Raw genomic sequence first — 27,937 nt, 5'->3', positions numbered from 1 at the left:
GACACACCAGCACGCCACCCTGATGGCACTTTCCCAAACGCTTCACTGTATTTGCACCACGGACGCACCAATACGGACACTGTTGCCAGGCTCTGACAGGGTACCGGTTAGTGTCGTCACTATAGGAGAATTTCCAGAAACAGCTTCAGTGCTCAGATTTGGATATCTAAAAACCCTACATTGGTAAGATGTCAAAGCAAGGTTGATGACTTCACTTCCTGTCAGCTTTTTTAGTTGAATAGAGTGGCTGCATATTAACGGTAACTCTGCTCTAATCTAGTTTATTTTGTAAAGCTATTATTCCTAATATTAAAAATCCCATTTACTCGCCATCTGCACATACAGCTTGCAAAACACAATTGGGATTAAGTACTTAGCTGTTCACAGAATTCGGCATTGAATTAAATCTTGTGCAGCAGTACTGAGGTAGTCCTGGAATACTGCCTCGTCATAACAACACTGGTGGTGGTGTCAGCGAGTTTCCCAAACTGCTGCCGGTATTAAAGCTGCAAACATCTTAGCAGTGTAGTGGTTTATAACAATGATATCAGGGTAACACAAAATACAAGTATCTAGCTTCAGAATACTAAACTGATTAGGAACAATCAAAACAGAAAGAGATAATTTGGCTTGCTGTTTTTAAGTATGAAAAGGAGGGTATATTTTCTTGGTGGAGAGAAATTGATTTTTTTAAGAAGCAGGTTTCATACAGTGCTGACGTTACAGTCTCTAGATTTGGCCACTCTTGCCTCAAACACAGACTAAAATTTTGTCCAACTATCCAAATTAATGCTCGGCCTCAGCCACCTTCCCTCCACAGTGCGTATCTTAAATCAATACAGTCAGTGCAGTTGCAGTGTTTAAGATGGGGAAATGAGCTCAGGATGGGACTCTGCACTACCAAGCACATGTGCATTATGGGTAGTGTAGTGTAGAAACTGAGGAGACACACAAGCACTTTATCCAAAACAAGACAACCAGAGTACACACGAGCACACAGATGCGAGCTGGAGACTCGTGAGGCACTGATTTCACGTATATTGATGTTGCTGGTTGGAAAGAGGTTTTTATTTCAGTGATATATAAGAAGTTATTTTCTTACTGTCATCTTTATTCTGCACATTATCTTCAGGACATTACAAATGAGAGGAAAGAGGAGCTCATGGATTTTACCTCTGGGGTATATTTATGCTTCACAGCCACTATTTTCGTCATTATAGCATCTTTCAGATTATCAGAAGATTATTTTCATTCACTGAAAAAAGGGACAATCATGTTTAAATTAGTGTAATCTACGTGTTGCTTTAAACTCACTCATGAACACTTTAATGTGTTAGTAATAATATATGAGCGGGTATTAACTGTGAAGCAGCAGACGTGAGGCACAGGCTGACAATGAAAGCATTTCTGTGTGTCGTGTACATGCACATTTTGGATTATCGACCCAAAATAAGCACAATTACTTCTAAGTATCTGGGAGATATCGGTCTGGTTCAGATTAATCTTTAGAGAATCAGTCAGCTGTTTTTTAGTTGTTGATCCAGGAGCTTTGCTAACTCTCTGATGTGGTGATGTGGAGTGATAATGGTGTTTAGATTTTGGGTTCTGGTTGAAAAGTGCCCTTAAGTGTTCCTGTTCCAGCCATCGTGATTTTCTTTGTGTTACTCTCAGGAGCGATGTCTCTTCCCCTACATGGTGTGTTGGGTGTAATCAACAATGTTAGGATGGACTGAACAGTGACGTTGTGTCAGGCTGGATACAAGGCTACAACAGCACAAAAACCCTGGAGTACCCTGAGAGAGAGTATTATTATCAAAGGTAGCTGTGTTCCTATAATGGCATCATATTTCCTATAATAATTACATTTAACTGTTTTGTAAAAGTGAGTGTCACATGGATCTTAGTCCCCAGAAATTTCCACATTGAGCTTAGATCACACTTGGCACGAGATGCTGTGCACATGACATGGGCCTGTGTACCAGGGGCCGGATGCATAAAACTGTGTTGATTCATGACAAAGACTGTGTGTACACACAAAGGCAGAAATATGAATACGCATTCTTTTTTTCATTTATAAAGCCATGCATATGCACAATTCTGATTTTAAAATCTTATTCATTGCGGCGCTGGGCGCACATACACATACATACATCTGTGTGTATATCGATACTTGTGCACCTCCACTGCTCATTAGACGGTGAGAAATATGGTAAAGAAAGTGCAATTTCACCAACTGTGTTGCATCAACAGTGTTCTCAAATGGTGCCAGAATGGCTGCCATCACACACGGCTGTGGTGATTTGTAGCTTCTGTACCACTTTTACTAACATTTCTGCAATTTGTTAAGGGAGATATTCGCACATCCGACTTTCGCAGATGCAGGTGCGTTGTAAAAAATCGCTTGAGTCTTTGAAGAGACAATCCCTCACACTGCTCTTGTTCAGCTTCACAATTATTTTTTCTAACACTAATGTTCAGTCCAACTGGACACTCTAGACGACCCAGTAGGACCGAAACATTAGTGTTACAATAAATCGTAAAGCCGTTGAAGGAGCAGTGTGAGGGATTTTCTGTTCAAAGACTCAAATAACATTTCTGCAAACCATCACAGTAATCTTAATAATCATTATTATTAAACAATTATTCATTGATCAGTGATTCACTCAGAGCGCTCATGTTGAAACTGACTTTACAAAGAGCTTCACAGGGTAACAAACAATCACTAAGATGAATGTAAATAAAAAGTTGAATTGAAATTAACTTTCTAAATGCACCTTTGGTTGACATTTTACAGCCTGCAAAAATAGCAACATAACCAGTGAAATTGGATGACCTAAAAAAAAAAAAAGGTAACCATCAATCTGATCTCATCTTTATCACATCATCCACCACTATCTCAGCTAAAAACGTGTGCACGCTGAATCTCACGTATACATGAGGTGCACACATTCTTTGTTTATAAATACAGAGTTATGTGTAAGAAAAAGCGTATGCATGGATTTTGTGTGTACACATCCTTTATGCATCTGACCCCTGGTGATTAAAATTTACTTTAAGTTTTAATTATAAAAGATAATTAGAAAAACAAAGGCTCATAATTTTAGTGGTGTAGAATTTAGACAATTGTTAAATCTTAGCCATGACCTGAGGTGAAACTAAAGACACAGGAGCTGAAAATGTATCACTGATACATAGTATTTTAAAGGAGCAGTAAAGAAGTACATATGAAACTATCATTGCTTAAATTTTGCAGGCTTGTTAGTTAGCTTTGCTGGCTAACTAACGACTAGCTAACAAGGTATGATTCCAGCTATTGTGGACCAAATGTAGTATTTTACCATAAAATGTGACAAAATTATGATATTAGAATTCACTAGTTGGGTAAATGTTGGTACACAGCAGCAGAACATACCTGAGATGATTTTTTACTTTATCTTTAAGAGTGAGGTATATTCAAAATGGTGATAAATATTATATTTTGAAGTTGAAGTTGTTTACATTTAAGGCCTACCCAGGAGCCTCGGGCCCCGGGTAGGTAACAGGGACTCCTCTGATCGTGCACTTTGTGAGTGGAAATGAAGTGGTGCTTATAGTGAGATACAGTGAATCATTTAAACTATTTTTATAGGTAAAAAATACAGTAGTTATTAAATATGCAGTGTTAGGTTGGGCTGCCCATTGAAGTCATTGTATGTATTTCCTGTTTAATGGGTCACTTTAAATGCACTAGCGGTCATTAGTCAAACATGTGCTTGATGCTCGTTGCACACTTGAAGTTATCAGTTCTGTCAGACTGGTTATTGTCATGAAGGGAGCTGGAAACACTGTGTCCAAGTCCCACTTTGTGGCAGTGAAAAGGTGTAAATGTTTGATTTTGCATGCCATCGTTAACAGATTATCTAAGTATTATATGTATTACTGATTATAATATACGGCTGGATACTGTTTTGACACCGGTTCTGGTACTATAAGTTCACCACCAGCTATAAAAGATATGTTTTGTTACCTTTCTTTGATGGGTTAGCCGTATTCTGTGAAATCCTCAAGCTTTTTTTTTTTGCTTTGTCTCCATCACTGGTGCTAAGCAGTCATTGCTGTAGTTTTCCTTAAATACACCTCTCCGAGATCACCTGTCAGTCATACTGTATGAGTGATACTGTGATATCCGCCCCGTCAAAGCAAACGGAAAAGCTTTCAGGTTGGGTGTGCTTTGTTGTGCTTGTGACCACATGAATCTGCGATATAGTGTTGCACAGTAGTAAAATGTAGAGTGCTGCGTTGCACAGGTTGTGGACAGAGCGTACCACAGCCACAAGATGGCGCTGCATACAGGATGTTCAACCTGTGTGACAATAATCTTTAAAGTGAAGAAGCAAATTTTGAAACTTTGATCAGCTGTTGATGCTGTTTTGTAACACACAGTGCTTATGGACAAGCAGTGATACACTCCTCTGTGTAGAAACAAGGTCTCTGTAACAGTGGTGTAGTCTAAAAGCAAATAGAGAGAATACTGTGAAGTTACGGGACACATGACTCACACCTGCTGACAGACTGTTGAGCTCTGTTCGCCTGAATCTCCAGCCTTACAGGGTGTTCATTAAAACTAGGCTTGGGTGGTATCTATTTTTTCATACCTACATATGTTCCTTAAATTTTACTGGCATGATGGTATATATGTGCTACGCTACCCCATCCTGACCAGCAACATTGCTTAACCTCACACAATGTTAAGACAGGTAATATTCTTACACCTATTTTTCTTATTAAACAGAAAAACACAATTGTGCACCTTCCGAATTTAATTTTCTCCCTTTTACTGAACTAAGACTAGCTTAATTGTCTTGTTAACTTGTAGTAAAACACTTCATTCTGACTCCACAGAAAAAAAAATAAAACTCCCTGCCTTGGTTAATCTTGTTAGTCATTTAGTGAGTTAGTCCACTGTTCCATTTAAGAGTAATGTTTGCCCTGGAAACGCTACGGTCTAGGTACCATGTCTGTAGGGTTACTTTTGGTTTCAAAGGTACCATACCAAAAGTGTTTGGTGGAGACGGGTCTTAATTTACCAGGTAACATGTGAAAATGTGCTGTTTTCCCCTGTGGTCTCTCTCTGCTGTTGCAGGCCATCTGTTTACAGTCCTGTAACGTTGTCCCCACCACTCGCAGTCGGCTCAGCTGCCTGTTGCACCAGTCTGACCTCATGTGGTGCATGATGTGCACTACATCTGTATTACAGCCTCTCAAGTATTAAGTTAATAGAAATATGAGTGACCATGCTTTTTACGATACTGAAAATCATACCTTCGGGATTTCTAAACACCCTGGTGTAATACTGTGATACCGCCCAGGCCTAATTGTAAAACAGTTTTTTCCTCTTAAAGTGAATTGTTCTACAGTAAACATGGATGGATACACCTAAATTAATGCTATTACGTAAGGCATGATGGAGTGCACGTCTGGCATGTGGAACTAAAACGTAGCCATCTGTCCCTTGTCATTTGGGGTTTGTTTTTCTCTCTCTTTCTTTGTACTTTTTGCACATTTAATAGATAAATTAAGTGTTAATGTTAGTCCATAACTTGAAATAGAAATGTATGTTAATTTTGTGAATTCTCAGAAAAGAAAACTTTACATATCCCAGCTAATTTTGTAGCAGGAATGCAGAAAAGGTTATAGAACTTATATGTGCACAAACACACAACATAGACTACACCACTGCTCTGTGGGGTTTAGATTTAAAGCATTGTATTTGCACATACGTATCTCATGTGAGGTGGAGATACTTCAGCCGTCTTCATGTACATCCACCCTGCTACTGGAGCAGGTGGTGGTGCTAAACATGGACGAGTTGCTTATGAGATTGATCTGTTGTAGCACTGATAAAGCACTGATATGAGTTTTCAAAAGTTTTTTTTTTCCATCTCTTTAATGAGCTGACCACTTAGTAGTAACTAGCTCTGTAATTTCAGACATCTTTATTTTGTTATTGTATCTGTGCAATTTGGTCTTTTTCTGTTGTCACCTTCTCTTTTTGTAACTTACCTGTTTTATCATTGTGCAAACAAAAATGACGTGAGAAATAACGAGAAACACATTTTAAAATGATTGATGTTTCGTAGGAGAATAACTGGTGTCTCATATTATGAAGTGTCTCATAATGTACTTTCAGCCACAATCATTGTTCTGTCCAACTAATTCTTCATAACCTAATATTACCTAATGCTTTAACAACCGTTACCATGATACATTTGCTGTTGTATAACAGAATTATACACGGCTATAAAAAATACTGTTATGTCAAAAGAAAAAAAAACAGATTTACTTTTTCAATTACTGAGATATTAGCTAGCTTGTTAAGCTATCATTTAGCCTGTTGCACTTTCAACATCATAAATGTTTGACTAATTGAAAAGAAAAATAAGTGATTGCCATTTTTATTTTTAGACTTCTGTCGTCTTTATTTGACAGTTAACTAACACGTGCTCCATAAAACCTCCCATCTGGGAATTTTAACCCGTTCAGATCCCCCCCGTCCCTTCCAATGGACGTAACTGTTCTAGGATGTCTAGATCTAGATCGAGACATTACTGTCATCTGACTCCACCCAAATGCACAGACTAATGGACTGCAGTAGAGCCACGCCCCCTTTTTTTAACAAATGTGGCCGACTGTGAGTCAAGGAAGGAAGTGCTTCGGTGTATAAATCATGTTGTTAAAGTACATAATTTGTGTTTAAACTGTTAAAAGTAACCATGAGATGTTGTATTACTTTCACATGTCAAAAAAATCAGGATTAATCAGGATTTTTTGGAGTGTCACCGTCAAATAAATAGGGAAATACTGTTAAAAAATAAAATACAAATTACATAGGGAAAATACTGTATCAGCCTCTAATGCATCTTCTTGATTATGTTCACAGAATAATAATCTCAGGAGGATTTTTTGCTGTACTGTTTTCTGGAGATACTTAAGAAATTGAGAATATTTTAGAGTTGTGATGAGGAATACAATACAATATATATACAATGTGTTTTAAAGCAGCACTTAATCCATTAATATGAGTTAATTCTTCATGAAAAATAAATTGACTTGTGTTTGTTGTTGAAAAAAGGTCTGTTAAGACCTATTGTCACTATTAATACTGTTAATAAAGGGTGGTCTCTGCAATCAGATTCTCCATCCATTGGAACAGACAGAAACAATAACAAATAATAAAGTCTCCTCATTTAAAAACCAAAAAAAATCTGATAATTTAAGAGTGCATTTAGAATAAAAAAAAAACACAACACAATTTTATTTATATTTTTTTGTAACTAACTGGATTCTGAACGGGTTAAAATAAATTGGATTTTTTTTTTCCCCTGAGCGAGCAACTCTTTAAAGTTGTGCTAGATGCCATGGATTTGTGGCATGGAAGATTGAATGAGCCTTACTAGTGTTTGCTTAAAAACGTTAACCTTGTTTGTCAAAGTTGTGGGGTGTAATGGAATGATGAAGGTTTTAGTGGTAATACTGCAAGGTGTAATTCCTAGAGGGGGGATGTAAATTTTACACAGTTCTTTCTCCCTGGGATATGTTCATATTGGATGCAATTTACATCAGTTGCAATGTTCACCAACAAGGCAGGAAGTGGTTAGCCACATAGGGCGAGACGTCGTGGATGTATAAGGAGAACTGGATAGAGTGTTGGAGGTGGGTTCTTGTTCATTTCTATGAAAGCTGCTTTGTGGGGCATGAAGCCAAAAAAATTGACTTTGTCTTCTGAATCACTGAGCCAAAAAAGCAAGTGCACTATAAACTTTTCCCACCTAAGCAGCTAACTTACGGTTTAGTACTTCACTAATTTGAATGGGGATAAAATCATTAAATTGTGCAGCTCTAGACTTATGAAAATTTTATCAGACTGAATGGATCAAATCCCAATATTTCGGAAGGGGGTTTGTGATGCTCTTAAAAATTATCCATTGAATTATAGATGTGTATCTAACAATGTTGGTCTATGGGGAAATGCCCTTTTGGGCCCAAAAGCATCACATGACGGATGTGGAAGTTGTAATTCCACAGTTTGACCACTGTGTCAAATTGGCCTCAAAGCCCAACACTGTGCCTGGGGGCTTGAGGGAAGCACAGGGTGTGGGTTTTAAAGCTAGGAGAGTGGATGGGCATGTCACATGTTGGTTTTAATACTAGAGTTGAGAACTGAGTTCACGGCTTAGTTGGTATTTGATTTTTTTGTACATTTAACCAAGACAATCTCTCCTCCAACCTTTATAAAGTAGTTTTATTTGACTAACTTTAATTATAATGTATGGCTTGGCCTGGATATTGTGAAAATATTTAATTAAAAACAGTTTGCACTAAATGTTCAGAAATGTTTGCAGTGAATGAAACTTTGAGTCTTTTGCAGAATTAATGGAGATCAATGGTCTGTGTGTGAACAGGTTGTGTTTAGGTTTAAGGTATAGAGTTGACTGAAGGTAGTGGATATGTAGGTACAGTGTAAGAGATACAGGTGGGTTTGGTATGTGTTAGGCGTTATGTTGGAGACAGATTGAGTTCATAAAGTGTAGGAATGGTTATGTTTATTAAGGGTTTGGAGTGGTTATAGGAAGGGTTCAGAGGGAGGAGGTTGGTTAGTTAGGGATATTTGCGTTCACAAAGTGCTCGGCTCCACCAACTGTCTTCCATGCCATAAACATGGTGGGGTGTAGCAGTAAGATTAGTCAAACACTAACCACAACATTTTAGGTTTGTTTTCCATCTCAGCCTGAGTTAAATGGGAGGATCTTTATCACCTTTTTAAGATGTTTAAAATCCAGGGACTTGACATATTTAGACAGGTTTTGTTTCACTTTGAGCTGTGCATATGATCAAATACCTCTACTTGTCTCTGCATCACAGTCAACGTAGTACTTGATGTTTCTGTAACTCTTATTTTTTCCGTTGTGGCTGTATGGACTCGTCTTTCTGCTTTGATCTAAAGCATTTAGCTGCCCTTTGTTGATAGCCTATTGCTGTGAGAAATACTGTTATTGTAAATGCTTAAATTTTACTGTATTGATTATGCAATAACATCCATTTTTTAATAGCTTGTGTTTCATTTAGAAGTCATATCTGAGGAAAATTGATGGTTTCAAACATTTTTTTGTTGATGTAAAACCTGACTTTACCCACTTCAGAACATCATTGTTCATGTATACACTTTTAGATCCCCAAATAAATTTGAGATGGTGGTTTAATTCATTGTTGTGAGTATTATTTGATAACCTGAGGACTTCAACACTTTTGGTTTGAGGTGGTCTGATCAAAAAACTCAGGCCTGGATTAACAAAGTATAAACCACTATATAGCACAAATACCATTTAGATAATAAGCCTAGAAAAAAACACTGCAAATATGGAAGACTGCACTATGGTACCACAAACTTTGGCTTCACAAGTATCTCGCATATTCACTACACATAGATTTGCTACCTTTACTACTACCTTGGTCAGGTCTGTCTTGTAAAAGAGATTTCCAATCTCAGTGGGACTTCCTAGTTAAATAAAGGTAAAATAAAATAAATTAACTACATGCAGTCGAAATTCTGACAAAAGAAGCAACCAACCTCAATAGGACTTAACTCGTTAAGGAAAATAATTAAGGCATTTTCCAAGCTCACTGTAGATTTGAGATATGCCAGTTTCCTCTGGCCCTCGAATTTTTGGTGGCCAAATTTCGGAACTATTCCAGACACTTGATTTTTTTGACATTTTGGTAGCATATCTGTAAACCTGTCACCTTTAGTCAAACTGTAGCAGTTTCAGTAGTGCTGGACTGCTGGTGTCAGAGTCTCAAAACTCACTAAGTTTTAATGTCCTTGTCTGAAAATAACTAATAATTATTGTTGATGCATAATGACAAACTGTTGGATTACTGTTTCTTAATTAATGGGCTATTTGGGATTTTTGAGGTGATGCAAAAATGGGGTGCAACGGAGCATTTCGAATACTGATTTGGATGTAAATTCACATGGCAATAGTTGCGGATTCAAAGCATTCTTGTCAGCCCTACGTATAATGCAATGCAGTATCAAACAACATAGTTTACACCCTAGAATTAGACATTTACTGCACATAGTAATGGTTTGAAATATCTACTTCAGCATCTTGAACAGCTGCTGCTACACTCACAACATCTTACAATCTCTAACCAAAGTCAAACAGCAATTACTCTGTCAGATCAGCATATAAAAAAAGAGTCACCTGGTTGAATGGCGCTGTCCAGAATTTAGCCATGTTTGCGTAAATCAAAAGATATTACATTTCCTGATGCAGCACAGAGGTCATCCAGTTTATTTTTCAATGCCTGTACAATGGCTAACAGGACACTAGTTCAGCTGGTGTCCACTCTTCTTCATCTTTTCCTCAATGTTTACTGATGTTCACCTTTGAAAACCTTGACCTGGCCAGCTAGAAGTCCGCAGAAGAAGAGTTTACAGACTGGTGAGTTGATTTCCTCATTCTGATAAGGGACTCGCAGCCACATGCCACCACCATACAAAGCCAACCACAATAAGCACCACCAACACCACCAACACGACAGCCTAAATTTAGCACAAATTTAGCAAAGCTGACAGAGACGACCAAAGCACCCCTACCTACGTCATCGATGCTTTATGGCAAGATTTAACACAGTCCTCAGAGAGAACATCATCAGTGACCTCAATTTCATTTCTGAAACAACCTATCTTTACACCACTTTTGCACATCATTAACGTAATGATAATATTTTGCTTTAAACCATGTTTCATGCCTTTCAAGTTCAAACCCATTTATGAACTATGCAATGGTCTATCTTTATCACACAAAGCAACAAACTCGGCAGAAGTGCATTTTACCTCAGATTCACAATCTTTTTCTGGCATTAACTCTTTCATTAATTCCCTTAGATTGCTTGCTCTGTTTAACTGAGCCTTTTTGAGATTTGTAGCTTTTTCAATTTTTCATGAATTGCCTTGCTTCTTAGTTACCAGCTTTGGCCTATCTGGTTTGATTTTCCCATCATCATCAGAGTCATCAGACAGTTGGCTGTCGTTCCAAGTAATTTGTGGTAGCCTCTGGAGCCTCAGCAGGCAAGTCCAACAAATCATCACCCTTGTTCATTTTTGCTACTGCAACCAAGAAGGGAACTATAAAAAATGTGTAAAATTTGAGGTGATATGCTCACATTTTCACAAAAGCATGAAACTTGGTACATTTGTACAGCTTTTCATCATATCTCTTGAACCAGTCTTCAACCAACCTTTTACAGAAGCATTAAATTGAAAACATAGCTAGAATGGACTGGGTTGCCTTTAGAAGTGCTAACCACCATGGTCTCTATTCACTTAGGTCCATCCAACACCCATCTGTTGGACATGGCATATTAGGTGCCAGCTCAAGTGCTTGTCTCTAACAGTGTCCTCCTTGGTACACTGCGGCACCAGTGCATTCTTAGTTAGGGGGATTTGCCCCATTCCTCTTCCATTCTTTGTGAACAACTCAAGATGAGCTTCTGGTGAGATTGCAGAGAAGATGTTGGTGAAGATTCTCAGTCATCAAGGTCTTGGTAATCATAAGTGCTATATCATAGGCAGCTGGACTCGCTTGAGTTTCTTGAAGACGTTTCACCTCTCATCCTCTAGCAATCTTCACCAACATATTACTAAACAATTTAGGAAGAATGCCCTTTGACTGGTACAGGAATTCAGAAGCCTCACCCAACAATTAAAACTTTAGAAGGTTCTTGGATGAGAGGTGAAATGTATTCAAGAAACTCAAGCAAGTCCAGCTGTCTACGATATAGCACTTAAGATCATGGAGGAGGACTATGAAGCGCTCCACTATGGAAATGACCTCCTTTGGAATGCAGTTTGGAGCCTTTGACAAAGTCATAAAGGACTCTGTAACCATGTATCAGCTTTCAAGGTATCCCATGCTGCTTTTATTCCCCTGGCTGTAAATAAAGATACTGTATCACAGCCAGTGAAGGCTTGGAACATAGGAAGGACCTTGGATTGGCAGTCTCATGGGCAGGTATGTGTCTGAAGTTCTTGCCAGTCCTATATGCCACTACTTGTGTAGGTCATTTCCACTTGCGCACCCAGTGGTGCACAAGAAACAGATCAGGTTACACCTCATATGCATGAAGAGGCATATAATACTCCACGTGGCGGATGATGCCACAAAAGCTAACCCTACACACTCTGGACACAGATGTTGTAGTCCTAGCCACAGCACATGTGTCAGACCTGGACATTGGGGAGCCGTTAGTGGAATAAGGGACTGACGAGAACTTCAGATACATACCTGCCCATGAGACTGCGAAGTCTCTGGCAATCCAAGGCTCTTTCTGTGTTTCATGCCTTCACCGGCAGTGGTACAGTATCTGCATTTGCAGCCAGGGGAGAGTAGACAGCATGGTATACCTGGAATACTGATGATACTTAAACAGAGACCTTCCTGACTGTCAAAGGCACACAGCATTCCAATGGAGGTCATTTCCATTGTGGAGCACATCAAAATCCTCCTATATGATCTCACCAGAGGCAAACTCGACATCAGTCAAGCTCATCTTGAGTTGTTCTCAAAGAAGGGAAGAGGAATAGAGCAAATCCTCCCAACCACACTGGCACCGCACTGGTGCCGCAGTCTACCAAGAAGAATACTGTTGGGGACAAACACTTGAGGTCGGACCAAATCTTCAGTAGACTGAGGTTGGATGGACCCAAGTGAATGGAGACCATTGTGGCTAACTCTTCCACAGCTAAGCCAGTCCATCCTGAACTCTTAAGCTGTAGCTGCAAGAAAGGCTGCTGGGGCATTGTTAATGCAAAAAAGGATCCTCAGAGTGCACAGCTCTGTGTCAATGTAGAGGAGACGATAAAGGAGACAGTGAAGAATGGGTTCCACAACAACAAAACAATTAAACGTGTTTCTGGAATACATTTTTTGAAGAAAATCTGTGTGTTTGACATTCTGTTAAACTAGGTTGTTGAGGTCATACTGAATCTTGTCCTTTACAGTCATAGTCTTGTCAGGGTTAATAAACAAAATAATTAAGCTATCTAAACTCTACACAACATGTATGCAATAGACATGATATTATACAGTCTAGCCTTATTTCTCAGACACTCTGATTTCGTTCTCATGTCACTGAATTCACCATTGATTCAGCTGAAGGGTTTATGATGTTGTAAATAGCATCACTGTAGTCACTGACCATTAAAACTCGGGGGCAGACATCATCTATTCTGTGTTAACATGTTTGGTTCAGGAGATATGATGAATATGATGAACAATACATGATTTGGTTAAACTAAATTGGCCGCCATGGCCACCATGAGGCATTTTTGTGATGGCTCCATTTCTATAAATGTTCAGGGCCCTAAATTGTACAAGCTTCATGGTTTTATGAAAAAGTAAGCATAATTTTTACACATTACGTGCACTAAAACTCAAAGTTTTGTTTCCTTTTCAGCCACCACCAAGCATGGATTTACGCCCCCAAACTGTGAGTAAGTTACACAAAGTCAAATGGATATTGTTTAGTTGTGCTAGTCATACCTCCAGGAGGAATCAATGTTGACCGGCGTCCTGCTGAATCCAAAGCCCATGGAGGTGCTGCTGGCCAAGGTGTGGTCCTTGTCCATGGGTCATTGTCTTCACACTGGATAAGCCATAGTCGGCGTCCTTCATGTCCTCCCTCCCTGTACAGAAGCACCCCTCACCTATAAGGCAATGTACAAGGACAGGTTTAAATCTTAATGAAAGCAATTTTTTCCAAACTATAGTGGCTGTCCATGAAGTCACTGGTGCTGCAGTGTCGGTGAAATGAACTGAGGGGTGCAGCAGTCATCACCTGTTTCACAAAGCAAATGTTTACAAACGTTTACCTTTGCTCTTCTGACTTCATTTCTTGCTTACAAATATTTAAAACGTCTCCTGCATCCAGCTTAAACATCATCAACTCTTAGTTGTAGAGTAGTCCAACCACATTTTAGTTGTAGCCATGCTACCTGTAGGAACACTGTATGCTTGACGGGCATCCAACACACCTGGCTGAATTGTGTGAATGCACACTCATTACAGGTGACTGCCGCCCAGTGTACAAAATGTGTATTACACCAAAATAAGCACAAAGGAAAACACGTGGCTCCTCCACTGACCGTCACTTTTCAGTTTAATTAGAAATAAGTATAGGTGCCTAAACCCTGTTGTACTCATATGTCACCACTAGGGGGAGGCAAACCACCACAGTAAAAGCCAAGTATTTCAAGTGGAGGCTGTCACATCACTAAATCTTTTTTTTTTCTTGCATATTTGTCACTGATACCAAGACAAAAGTTTCCACCACTAAACTGCTGCAATAAACCCCAATTTTTCTCTTCACGGAGCCGGAAGTAGGAGTTTTCCGAGGATCCCTGAAGGCAGCAGCAGTCAATCACACCTGGCGTTAATCAGCTGATGATTGGGCGGCTCTAAGGAGGAGCAGCTTCAGTCCTCCCTCCTCGGTGACTGCAGTGTGTGGTGAACTCCTCATACTAAACATGAAGCTGTCAGGACTGCTGCCTGTGTTTCTCCTCCTGTGGGCCGACCGGAGCAGCTCCGGGATCCAGTCTCACCCCAAACCGTCCTGCCGGTACCCGCCGTCTCAGTGGTGTCGGTCCCTGGAGATAGCGATAGCATGCAATGTGAGTGGAGTCTGTTTACAGAGGTCTGTTTTTATTGTTTGCCAATATGGGGTCACAGCAGAAAATGCGCCAATATTCACAAACAGTAATCATTATTATTATTATTATTATTATTATTATTAGATAATAATGTGGACGCATAAGAAATGCAACAATAGCTACAAACGTTTTTCTCTCAGTGGTTAAGAGGCTACATGAATAAATAATCTATGAATTCTTTCACAAAAGAGGGGAAAAAAACCACCCATATACTGAAAGATATTTTTGTTTAATTTTATTATTATTTGTTAATTATATTTTATTCTTTTTATTTACTTTATTGATGGAATTACAGGCTTTTAGAAAATTTATAACAGTCCTCTCATGTGCTTACATGTTAACAGCTGAAATACCAAGCAGTTTTTTTCCCGTTTGTATGAGGAAAGAGTAAATTCTCTAAAAATGCTGATTGTTATTATATTTTAATAACTTTAATTTTAGTGTTATCAGTGAGTATCGTTGTCCCAAACATGAGAAAAAAAAGTCAGAGTCTGTGTTTAAATGAGAGTCATGCTTCAGAAATTGAACACCAGTGGTTCTTCATGTGACCGACTGGGTCAAAGCACACAAACACTTAATCAGTTTAAAGTTGAGCAGAAGAAAAAAAGAAAAAAACAGGAATTTGGTTTTCTTTGATTCTTGACATACAGACTTTGTTGTCTGTTTATACTAATAAAAATATAAATACCATTAATAAAATGCCCATTGGCAAGACATCAGAGGCAACAGTGACATTTGATGCCTCTATGCACAGTATACAATGAAATGAGAAGAAGAAAAGCAAGCAGATGCTGTATTAGTCTTTAAATATTTTAGTTATGAAATCATCTTTTTGTTTTTATCTAAACAGTTGAATTAATTCTCCCCTCTGGTTTAAAACAGGATCTTGTCTGCTCTCACCACCTTATCTGCTGTTTCTTCTTCTGCATACCGTTTGCTTTCAGGAATATTTTTATTGACCTGGCAGAACGTGCTGCATGTTATTGTAACCAAACTGGAAAAGAGATTCAAACGCTCAAGATGATGCCTTTTGCTTAGCTCACTACCACCTCTTTTATAAACTTATACATAAACATAATGTGACACTTTCCAGAAACCAAAGTTGCTGTGTCATATATTCATCCTGCAGGTTCAGAAGCAATGTATGGAAGTGAATGCTACCAGATCCTACCAAGCTGTTCCTCCAGTATCTGTCACTCTGTACTATGAGAGTCTGTGTCCGGCCTGCAGAGTCTTCATCACCCAGCAGCTCTTCCCAACCTGGATGATGCTGCAGGACATCATGACCGTCACTCTGGTCCCCTACGGGAACGCTAAGGTACACTGATCCTTATCCTCTGTTAATATATTAACTAACTATCATCACATGCCTCTGAAAGTTGACTCTCCTCTTGTAGGAGCTTCCTTCAGCCAACTCTCCCTTCACCTGTCAGCATGGAGAGCCTGAATGCAGAGGAAACATGATCGAGGTTTGAATGTATCCTAACGTGCATTGCTGCTCTGCCACATTTCAGTCAGTACAACATGATGACTTTAGATTGATCTGCTCCTCAGGCCTGTATCATCCATTTAACTGGACATACAGCATTTCAGATCATCTACTGCATGGAGTCGGCTGCAGATGTTCTCAACGCTGCCCAGCCTGTGAGTATCCACAAAATAAACTGAGGCTTTGCACAAAACACAGTAGGGAGTGATGTGAAGGGATTTAAAAACATGTAAAATCCCTAAAGACTCTTGCTTTAATCTAATGTGTTGCTGATGCTGTTGTCTCAGTGTCTCCAGCTGTACGCGTGTGAGGGGAAGTCTGGGTCACCAGCTGATGCACGCCAACGCTGTCATGACCAGAGCGCTGAACCCCCCACACACACATGTCCCCTGGGTCACCTTCAACGGGGTAAAACACTATGCACAGTTTTAATTCTAAAAATATTCCTCTGGACCCAGTTATGTCATTTATTGAGCTGTTGATGAGTTAAAATGTGTAAAGTTGAATAATTAATAAGGAACTCAAATCATAAAATACTAAATGTCCTTCATGATATTATGAGGTCAAATAATTATCTAATGGAAGTCTCAGATTAATGATGGATGGATGTAGTTTGGGATAATACTGTGCACCACCTCTGGATTTTTGCCTGTAGTTGGAGAGCTGCTGATGACGCTCTTAAAAATTGATGTGTAATGAGGACGAAAAGTTGTAACCGAATTAAAGATCATCAGCTGTTTGTGTGTTTCAGGAATACACAGAGGAGAATGAGGACAAGGCGATGTCGTCCCTTTTCAGTTCTGTTTGCCAACTCTACAAGGTGAGGACTTGTTTGGTTTTAGTTTTGTTTCCAGCTACTGTGACTCTACACATGGGATATTAAAGTAAAATACATGTTAGAAATACATGTAAAGAAGATTGGGGAATCTTCTCACAGGGTAAAAATGAAAAAGAAGCCAAAGATATTTTCATTTTATTTATTCAATTCTTTTCAGATTTTTTTTCTTTCTTTTTCTTGCTACTACGTCTTTCCATTTTATTTTATATCTGTATTTATTAATTTATTTTTAAAAATAATTTAATAATAATAATAATAATAATAATAATAATAATAATCAATCATAATCATACTCATAATAATAAAAATAATAATAACTTTATTGATATTATTTATTACTATGTCTAAATGTATAGTGGTACTTACCTTTTGTATATTTACTTGTCCGTAAATTGGCATTGAAACATAGACTCTGATTCATGTCGGCCCTGAAAATGTCAAACAAAATTGTGGGTGAAAAAAAAGAAGCCAGAGTGAAGGAGGGAAAATGAGTACTTTAAAAATATTAAACATTTATTCTATATATTTGACAATTGCTGCTCACCCTGACAGTATGTCCCAGTATTAACATACAGATAGTGTTTGTTACTATGACAGTTATAATCTGTGAGCGTCAGATGTGTGAAATGTGTGTGTAACTGTGCCTTGTCTTCAGGGTGTGAAGCCTCCAGCCTGCACAGGAGCTCCGGTCAGACTGAACAGAGGCTTCTGCTGAACTCGACAAAACCAACTTCAACATGTGTGAAAACAGTAAATCATAACCTACATAATGTACCAAATAACAGCATAAAAAACATGTTAACATATATTTAGTTTGTAGTTTATAACAACAGTGTGGATGTGGTATCATACAGTTTTTTTTTTTTAGGGGCCTCTTGGGATTTGATTGTAAATTGGAATAAATCTCTTGTCTTATACATATTGTAGCGCTTAATTAATTATTTCTGTGAAGATCCTGTGTCAGTGTCATCAATTAAGAAACAAAACAACCAGTCTGTTAAATTTCCATATTATTTATTGGCATTTTCCACTTGAAACACCCTGAACTCCCGAGAGTCTTTTGGCTTAGAATGAGAAACAAAAATATAGTTTTTATTTTCTTTGACAAAAACATTGGAGTGGCAGGCGTACATTTGTAAAGCATACTTGATTTTTAGGCTCCAGAACATAAACTCAAAAGTCCTATGTTACAGTACTTTGTCCGGACAGACATGTTTGGAGAATAAATATCTTTTATAGAAGTTTGCACGACACAGAGGCTGAGGAAACGGCATTAACATTAATGGTGGCAGTATCAGCGCGACACAATAACGGAGAGGGAGCAGCGACTCTCCTGCTCGTCAACACATTTAACACTGTATGGCACCGATGTCTTCTTGTAAGGGGCCACGCTGCTGTGTTTTAACATGCCGATGTGAACGCCTCCAAACTGAGCTACATTCAGCTGACTGGAAACTGAAATCAGGCGTCGTTACATGTTTCAAATCCACAGTAATCCCACATGATGAAAATGCAGTGCTGATTTGCATGTTAAGCATTTTTTTCACATGAATGCGACATGTTTTCTTCATTCAAAATGGAGGAATTTTTATAATAAGGGCTTCAAATGATTGATTTGTACTTGACTTTATGTTGTGCATTGTTTTCCTCTTCAGCCATGGTGACTGTCACTGCTTCAGTGTGTTCAATACTAACAGGAAAAATTAAAACTCATCAGTTCCTGTGTTGCAGGAGAGCTAACATACAGCTGCTGTGTTAAAGCCGTCACACAAAGGGAGGCATGTAATGTAATTTACATGACTTCCATGATATAAACTGTATTAAGAACATACTTCCTAAAGACAGAAGTTTCACATAAATCTTAAGAATCAGAGGTTTTAAAAGAGGAAGAATAATTTTCTTTGTCCTTCATCATTTTTGAATAACAGCAGCTTCATATTTTAAAATATTATACAAAGTGCTGACTTCTAACTGTTTCCTTTATCTACTGCAGTTAAAGTAAATGTGCTTTTTAACCAGCGTTTAACAGGTACTGTACCTGCATACCAGCCATCTGAATTAAAAGAGCTTGAGTTTGATGGGTGGACTTGAGGTTTATACTGAGCACACTATTAAATATTAGATACATTTGGTACCAAGACCCAAAACTAGGAAAGGAAGAGGAAGCTACGTGGATGATTGCAGAGCAACTTTTCAGAAAGGATGCAACCTTCATTACTGCACAAGTCTTTCATGTATAAAAACAAACAAACAAAAAGATTTATTACATAAAAGGCCACAAGGATCAGAAAACAAAAAGCCTTTTCTGTCATTTCTTGTGTGCAAGTATAAACTTTGGCCTGTCGATGAGGCGAGGTCCGTGAGTAATCAGAACATCCAAACGCTCTGGCATTTTCATCATGGAGTTTTAAGGGGTTTTGACACTGGAAGCTAAGTAAAGTGTGTAACCAGCAAAATATTTTTAGAATATGTGTAAGGACAGAAGCAGAATATTGCTGCTGTAATAAGAAATTTAAGATTTATATGTACTCTGATTCTTTGAGAGCAGTCTCCTTGCTTCTTCTAGTTTTCCAGAAATGTAGCTGAAACACCACTCTGAGGCTCGGCATGTTAAAAACAGCACAATGGTCCTTTAACACTAGGCTCTAGCCGCTCCCATCACATGTAAGGCTGATCGATAAAGCTTACTAGCTGAGTTAATGAAATACTGTTAGACTAGTGTTTTCTAAGACTGCCGGACCAGGAAGTGCATCATCTCTTCGTGTAGTGCTCGTTTGCTTCCTGGTCTCTCTACCTCAGTGATGGCAACAAACACTGCTCTAGACTGAACATGGACTCCTGAAAACTACACACACATTCTCGAGTCTCAGCTATCTGATTAAGGAAAGGGCTGAACGGACTGATCATGAGCTGCACAAAAATCTAATAAATGGTCTGCTTTAAATACTGTTAACACGTATCATTCGTAAAAACTAACACTATAAAGTCAGTGACTTTGATACAATCATCAGGTTAAAATCTCTAGTGTAAAAATGTACAGCATCGTAGGCTGGCAGGTGTTGGTGTGTTTTAAACACTTATGGCACACAGTTATCCCAGTCGATCTATCAAATAAGACTGATAACCTGATGGAACACAATCTAGTTTGTTTGATCCGATTCATTCCTGTCAGCACCTTCTGATCTCTACATCAGATCCTGTCGGCAGGGCGGGACAGTAACACCACGGTGACTGATTGGAATTATAAGATCCCTACAGAAAACATTTAAAATAGCAGACAGGCCTTCAACTCGGGCTAATGTTTAACTTCTGTGTGAAATGTTCAAGAAAAGGAACAATCATATTCACTTGAGGTTTGAGTATTGAAGAGCTTTTCTAGCTCACATAATTTTAACTTGTAGGTGAGGAAATAATGACAGGTCCCGATTAAAGGATAAATGTGGTGACATTACATATTTTTCCTTATTGAGCCCATGAAAAGACAAAAACCCACAATGAACTGATCAAACTACCAAATACTGACTGTGTAGCAGCTTATCTGTGCCATAGAACTCCACTGTTGTGCAAAAAAAACACACCAGTGAGCCACAATATTGCACTAAGAGACTCCTTCATTATGAACGTGTGCACTGTAGTCTGGTTTGGATTTACCCAACATACAACTAAGGTGTGTTAATGTGTGAATTACTGCTGATTGAGTCATGTTTGCTAAAAAGTAAAATTCCCTTTTAAAAAAATGAAAATAAATATATTTGTGACACGTTTTAAATGATTTACATCCCTGGAGGAACAATAATATTTGGGTTGAGACCACAGATGGAAATGGGAAGTCGTAAATATATTGAGAGACAGTTTTGGTCTTTTCATGGGATCTGTTGACAACAGGAAAAATATATAAGTACACCTGCAATATCCTTAAAGCTTTGAGGAAGAAGAGCAGGCTTTTATCAATTTGTAGGTGAGGCTATGTATGAGCATAACTGGGACCACTTATCAATTCAAGTTCCAAAACACTGAGTAGTGGATACAAAAGCAGAGGCATCAAGACTCTGAAAAAGACTTTTCAGATTCAGAAAGGCTGCTGTTTTTTGTCAGGAAGATTCCCAATATCGAGCTTCAGATGTTTTCAGAGAACAATGCAGTTTTAAGTTTGCCTTAAAGAGAGAGATGCAGCCCAGGTGGATTTATTGGTTGCACTTGTATTTGGTAATAAAGGGGCAGTCAGTTTGCACAGAGCTCTTTTCTAAGGCTGTAACTAATGCTTTGTTTCATTATCAATTAATCTGCTCGTTATTGTGTTGATTTATCATCTTGTAAATAAAATGTCAGAAAGTAACTAAACACCTACCTTAGAAGCACGCCATGATTTTGCCAAGGAGGACACGCTCCTGGATCAACTTCCCTCATAGAACTCCAGGGCCAAGATTGCAATCAACCAATCACAGCCCTCTGACATCATCAGTGTGCTTTCAAACTCCCTTTATGCTTCTTCAGAGCTAAGCTAGTTTCCCAAAGTGAAGTTAATACAATTAAATAAAATCCTCAGCAACACTGAACAAAAACCTTAAGCTACTCTAGGGTTAGTGAGTTAGCTTGCTAACTAGGTAGGCTAAGCTAACAAGTAAGCTTGCCAATAGGCTTGAATGTTAGCAAGTTAACTTGCTCAGTAGGTAGGCTATGCTAACAAGTAAGCTGCTGACTAACAAAGAATAACGATAATGGTATTTTTCAGTTACAAATTCCTGTGGTTCACACATTTTCCCTCCTTTTTTCCATGTTGATCCTGGATAGATTTGGTTAAGTTTATCCAGGACCATCGTCATCATCATCATGGCAATCTTGCAAAAAGGTTTGAATAGGCTTTTAAAAAGGAGGGAAAATGTGTCCTTTACAGGTCTTTGCAACTGCAAAATGCTTTTATCCTTCCTTTTAATGTCAATGAACAATATTTTAGCCTATTGTCAAGTTTACTCGTTGGCATAGCCTACCTACTTAACAAGCTAACTCGCTAACCCTGCAGTAGCTTACAAGGTTTTTCTTCAATGTTACTGAGGATTTTGTTCAATTGTACTAACTTCAATTTGGAAAACGAGGTTTGCTCTGAAGAAGCACAAAGGAATTTTGAAAGAAGCACAGGAGCAGCACACTGATGATGTCAGAGGGCTGTGATTGGTTGATCGCAATGTTGGTCTAGAAATGCCATGAGGGATGCTGATCCAGGAGCATGTCCTGACTGGCAAAATCACTGCCTGCCATTGGCTAATGTCCAAGAGCCAAAGGTGATGTCTTCAATTGGTTTGTTTTATCTGACCATTAGCCCATAAATCCAAAGCTATTTGGTGTATTGTCATCTATGACAAAGAAAAGCATCAAATTCTCACATTTATGAAGCATAAAACCAGCAAATGCTTGGCCAAAATGATTATTTGAATGTCAAAATAGTTGCCAATTAATTTTCTGTTAATCAGCTAACTGATAAACAACTAATCGTTGCAGCTCAACTCAAATAAAGCTTCTCATAAAACAGAAGGAGTCTTATAATTCCAAAATTATCAGACCACCAGAAGGTTGTGAAAGTTGTTGTTGGCTAAATTAGTTTGTGAAATTCTGAATCAACCAACCAGTGCGTGTTCCTGCCCCGCCTACTGGTACCTGGAGTCAGACGTCCTGTGCTGTGTCTGTGTGATCAGTAGGCCTACAGTGGACGAAGCCCTTTGTGTGACTGAATAGAAGAGCTGAAGGGCAGAGACGGTAAAGTGCTACTGCGGACCGGAGGCACCCTGATAAAAAATGCTTTTCAAGCACATAAACACAGACAAGACCAGCAAATGTACAACAAAGAACTGTTCAAAACCCTAAAACAATGACACCATTTAAAATCATCTCAGGTAAAAAAATAAAGCCCAGACCAATTATACAGGTGGTGTCTTTTTTCACTTTCAACAGGTGAGACTGTGGCGCAGTCTTCTTCAGTGTTCAATCTCTGTGGTGCTACAAGCTGGTTTAAATATATATTATTTGATTGCTTCAGTTGCCAAATTTTCTATTAAAGGGTTTTAATCAAATGTAGAGACACGCAGGTCGAACAAAGTCTCAGTTGTCTCTGGTTTGGAGGTAAATCAAACAGGAAAGACAGTTTGGGGTGGAGGGTCAGGTCAGGGGTACCCACTACATCCGTGCTACATTAGATTTGTTTCTCTTCATACCCTGAGGTTTAGGTCCATCGCTTCTCTCTCATCTACATCTTGTATTTGGTAAAATGATTCATCTCTCACATCATTCTCAAAAAAAGAAATCATACTCACTTATTCCCACCGGACTCAGTAATTTCATATCCTAAAATTAAAACTATGGTGCAAAATAATTTCCAAAACCCTGTCGGACCACCGTGATCTTCATTCTCATGTCTGAATGTCACAAAAAGTTTTTTTTGGAGGAAGACATTTCCTTTACCATTTGTTCTTGTTAGAGTATCACTTTTCTTCCCAGTTAAAATGCAGCGGTCTTTGTCTGGGACACTCTGAACTGAAGCTACAACAAAGCAGGACGGGACATAAAGGCCGATCGGGCACCCAAAGGTGGCTGAAATGATTCTTCTCGTTAAAATAGAAAATAAAACAGAGGCAAACGTCCCTCTGTTCTCCAGAGCGGGTGTCTCCAGTGTAAAGGGACTGTAGTGATTTTACAGACATTATTGGTAAAGGCCTGCCCTGCCTCCGTCTCTCCACATCCAGCGCTCATGTCTCTCAGGCGGGGCAGGTTGTGCTGGTTGTTACGTGCCCATACGCAGGCACGCCACCCCGTCGCCCTCCTGGCTCAGTTCTCTGTCCCTGTTGGTGCCCTCCCGTCCCGGGGAGGCCAGCGTCCTGTGGGGGCTCCGCACCGACATGGCAGCCAGATTCAGGGTCCGAGACGGGTGAGGCGAGGGGGGACGGTACCTGCTGCTGCTGCTGCGGGGGTCTGGGGACAAAGAGGGGGAGGAGGAGTCCCGCTGCCGCTCCCCACCTGAGTGGGAATCCTCCTCAAGGGGACTCTCCAGGTCAGAATCCAACTCCTCCTCATCCTCCTCCTCTTCCTCCAGAGTGAGTTCAAACTGGAACTTGTCCCCTCCTCCTCCTCCTCCTCCTCCTCCTCCTGAAGGGACGGCCCCTCCTGCTCCCACAGCTGCTCCTCCTGGCATCACCTCCGCATGGTGCTCCTCGGGGCTGGAGGGCGACGGGCTGCGGGGGATCATGCTCTGGTACCACTCCCTGTTGTCCTCCAGCGTGTCCAGGATGTCCTGGGCGTCCGGGTGCACCAAGTCGGCCCATGTCTCCCACAGAGGGTGGACTACGTAGTCGATAAAGCCCACCTAGTCACAGAAATAATTTTAATAACACACAAATAAGACAGGGATAAAATATGTCAAACAAAACAAAAAGACAAATTAGTGCATACAGTAAAGCTTGTTTAATGAAGACGAAGGTTGCTAAGATGCTGTTTAGGGACATGTTGGATGAATACCAGCACTGTGTGTTGGGACTGAAACATGTCAGTGTGACAGAGACGGTGTTTAGACTGTAGACATATCAAATTTGTTTTTTAAATTCAGTTTTAACTGCTTTTAAGTGTCCATGGACGACCCTAACATGCAAATCAAATAAACTGGTGACCTTAAGTGTGTGGTCTCTATAACACAGGTAATATAGTTGCTCAGGTAGGATTTGTGTGTTAAATTATCTGAGGTTGCTGACGACACAGGCATGCATGTACACTTCCATGAAACCAAAACAACAGACATCAGGTTACAAAGAGGAAAAATGAACTTGTTGCTCTTTTTAACACCCAGGATGTGATTTCAGTGACCTCGTCCAGTGCATCGCAGATATCAGACTTACGATGGTGAAGCATTTTTTCAGCTTAATCACAACAAAACAGAGATTCTGTTAGTAGGACCAAAGGCTGAGGAATGAAATTCAATCTTTGTTAACTCCCCTGTCTATAAAACCATGTGAGCATGTCAAAGTGAGCATGACTGTGGTGTGTGTGATATTAGATGCTGATCTTAACTTCCAGAAACGCAACTAAAAGGTCTGACCACATAACTCCTATTTTATCTTCTCTACACTGGCTCCCAATAAAAACAAAAAAATGATTTTAAAATACTTCTTATTGTTTTTAATTCTTAATGGTTTAGCTCCATCCTATGTTGTGGACATGCTCACAGATTACACACCAGAGAGATCCCTTAGATCATCAAATAAAGGTCGAGTCACTGTACCTAGAACCACCTCTCAATCAGCTCACGGTGCTTTCAGTCATTATGGTCCTACTCTCTGGAATTCTCCTCCACATGAACTATAGTACAGAAGTTTTTAGTTAGGTTTTTAAGTGTATTTTGATTTGATTTAGGAATTAGAATTATTATTACATCACCTTTTTTAAGAATAATGGGGTTAATAATAATAATAATAATAATAATAATACCTTCTTATTTTGTTTGTTTTTATCATGTCCTGCTTGTTCTGATATTTTATGTTTGTCGTGTATGATAAATCTTAAGCACACTGAGTTTACGCTTGTTGTATGAAATGTGCTATATAAATAAAATTGACTTGACTTGACTTCAGTGCTACATGTCTAGTGAGAGCGATGCAAAGGATCCTTTTAAAATTATGTTGAATTTTTGGAGACACATCTGTGTTTAGAGTCAGATTTTGAAGGACATTAATGTGTGTTCGCAGTCTGGACTTGATAAAAGTAATTTAATTTAAATGTATGGAATATTTTTTACTGTATCTATTACAAAATCATAATCTGCCAAAAACAAAAAATATGCACCATGTGTGTAATAAAATGCTGATGTAATGTTTGATAAACAAGCAACCAATACTGATAGTCTGCAGCAGCAAGATGGCAAACAGCATGCTGGCCAGAAAACACAGAATCTGGGCACATTTTAAAACAATTACTTTAATTATAATTAATTAAACTAATTAATAATCACAGGATAATGATTATGTAATTCATGACAAATATGATGGACACAGTAATGTTTACCTGTAATCATTAGATTACTTTAAGTTTTGCTTCGATGCTCTCTGATGTTAACCTGAAGACTGAAACTAACTTTAAACTCCTTGAACTTTCTATTTTATTCTCAACATCCATGTGTGTCAGTGGGTGTTACCTGGGTCTTCTCTATGGAGGCGTTGTGTTTGTCACACATGGGACTGATCTCCATGCCCTTGTCCCGTTCTCGGTCTCCCTGGGTGAAGAACTCCACCATGATGCGGTCCGTCCACTGGCGGTAAAGCTCCAGTGGTTTGGTTGGGTTGCTCAGGTCGGCACAGTGGACCATGTTCTGCAGAACCTGGAGGAGACACGCTGAGTCAGACCCTGCTGGTGATGTGTCATGTTTTCAAAACCTCACCAACAATTACTCAGAAAAAGCAGCTGTCATAACTTAAGAAAGGTAACTAGCTTTCCTTACATTTAATATGTAGATATATTTTAACTCTACAACGATACACAGATACAGATGCAATAACCACTGTTACTCCAGCAGGTGGCAGCAGTTTCACACCAACTCCCCAGTGAACATAGGAACTGTTCAGTTTGCTGCGACTGAAGGTTTGAGTGGAAACATGCTGCTGCCAGAGTCTGAGACTCTACTGCTCATTGTTTACTGCTCACTATCATTATGGCGACAGATTATTGATCCATTTCTAAAATCTGAAACAATTCACTGAGACTGCAACATAAAACCACAAAGTCTGTGCTGCTGATTATACTGTTTATACTGGATTGTATGTGTAATATGTAGAGTCATAATGCTGATGATCAGTTACTTGTATTATGGTTGTATACTAGTAAGCAGGTCATACACTGTATAATTACTGTACAGTATAAATAGCTATATATTCCATTGTCTGTATGGTATGTCTACAGCATCATGTACTTTACAGAGGACAGAAGCTGGCAAATTAAAAATTAATGAATAAATGACTCAGTAATAACTAGATATGTCAATAAATGTAACCAAAAATATTAAAAAGAAATGTAAGCAGTAATAAATTGAAAAAATGTGAACATGAAAGGATATTTTTGTTTAAATTTGCTTCTTTATTTATTTACCTTTGTATTAATTTCCCTATTTATTTACTTCCCAATATAATTCCCCCCCTTATTTATTTGTTTCTTTGTTCATTTAATATAAATTTTTATTTTATTTTATTTTTTTTTATTTTAAATGTATTTTGAAGTGTGTCAAATATATTTAACATACATTTAATTATTTTATATATTAGGGGGTTTTTTTTGTTTGTTTTTTTTACAGTGTAGGACTTATGAATACTACACTTTATTCAGTACATGTATTCTGATGTTCAGTGTCAGCAGTGTGCGTTCTCACCTGGATGCGGTCAGAGTAGTTGTCTAGCAGCAGGACTCCCAAACTAGTCACCTTCTTGGTCTCCACCATTGTTTTCATGTCCGCCAAGAAGTTCATGTGTTTGGACATATCTGTGGCAAGCACCTAAAGAAGACATTTAACACATCATCAGTCACTCTGTTTGAATTAAATGACACATGTTCATGCTTCCTGTGTGACCTGTAGGCTACATGCTGTCTGTATTATGTGGCGTTCTTGTTTCTTACATTTCCAAAGACACCAGGTTGTGCTGGGTTTAACAGTGATTGGAGTGTTGTGAATAATGCAGGAAGTGTGTATGTGAAATGATTCTGATACTTTTAGTCTTGCAACGACTCTTTAGGAAACAAAAACACACAAAAAAAGAAAAGAAAAGAAAACAAAGACACTGTTTTCTTGCCTCTCAGCTTCAAGTTATACCTAGGGTGGGTCAACAACAAAACAAAA

At 38.9% G+C, this 27,937-nt stretch overlaps 1 protein-coding gene and 1 pseudogene across 4 annotated transcripts in view; one reads left to right on the top strand and one right to left on the bottom strand.

Moving 5' to 3' along the window:
• Window positions 1–14,522: 14,522 nt before the first annotated feature.
• On the top strand, window positions 14,523–17,996 carry LOC126396304 (gamma-interferon-inducible lysosomal thiol reductase-like; annotated as a pseudogene).
• Window positions 17,997–18,131: 135 nt separating this feature from the next.
• Window positions 18,132–27,937, bottom strand: part of LOC126396302 (cAMP-specific 3',5'-cyclic phosphodiesterase 4D-like) — a 127,971-nt gene continuing 118,165 nt past the window's right edge. For all 4 annotated transcript variants that reach the window (XM_050054256.1, XM_050054255.1, XM_050054258.1 and 1 more), the window contains 3 exons: window positions 27,473–27,595; window positions 26,249–26,431; window positions 18,132–24,430 (listed from right to left, as the gene is read on the bottom strand). In XM_050054256.1, coding sequence (XP_049910213.1) covers window positions 23,852–24,430; window positions 26,249–26,431; window positions 27,473–27,595 — 885 coding nt within the window. In that variant the 3' untranslated portion in view covers window positions 18,132–23,851. The remainder of the gene's footprint in view (window positions 24,431–26,248; window positions 26,432–27,472; window positions 27,596–27,937) is intronic.

Source organism: Epinephelus moara, chromosome 10 (genome assembly GCF_006386435.1).
Source record: "Epinephelus moara isolate mb chromosome 10, YSFRI_EMoa_1.0, whole genome shotgun sequence".
NCBI classification, from domain to species: Eukaryota; Metazoa; Chordata; class Actinopteri; order Perciformes; family Serranidae; genus Epinephelus; species Epinephelus moara.
Note: the sequence above shows the minus strand (reverse complement) of the source record. Positions and strands in the feature narration are given on the sequence as shown.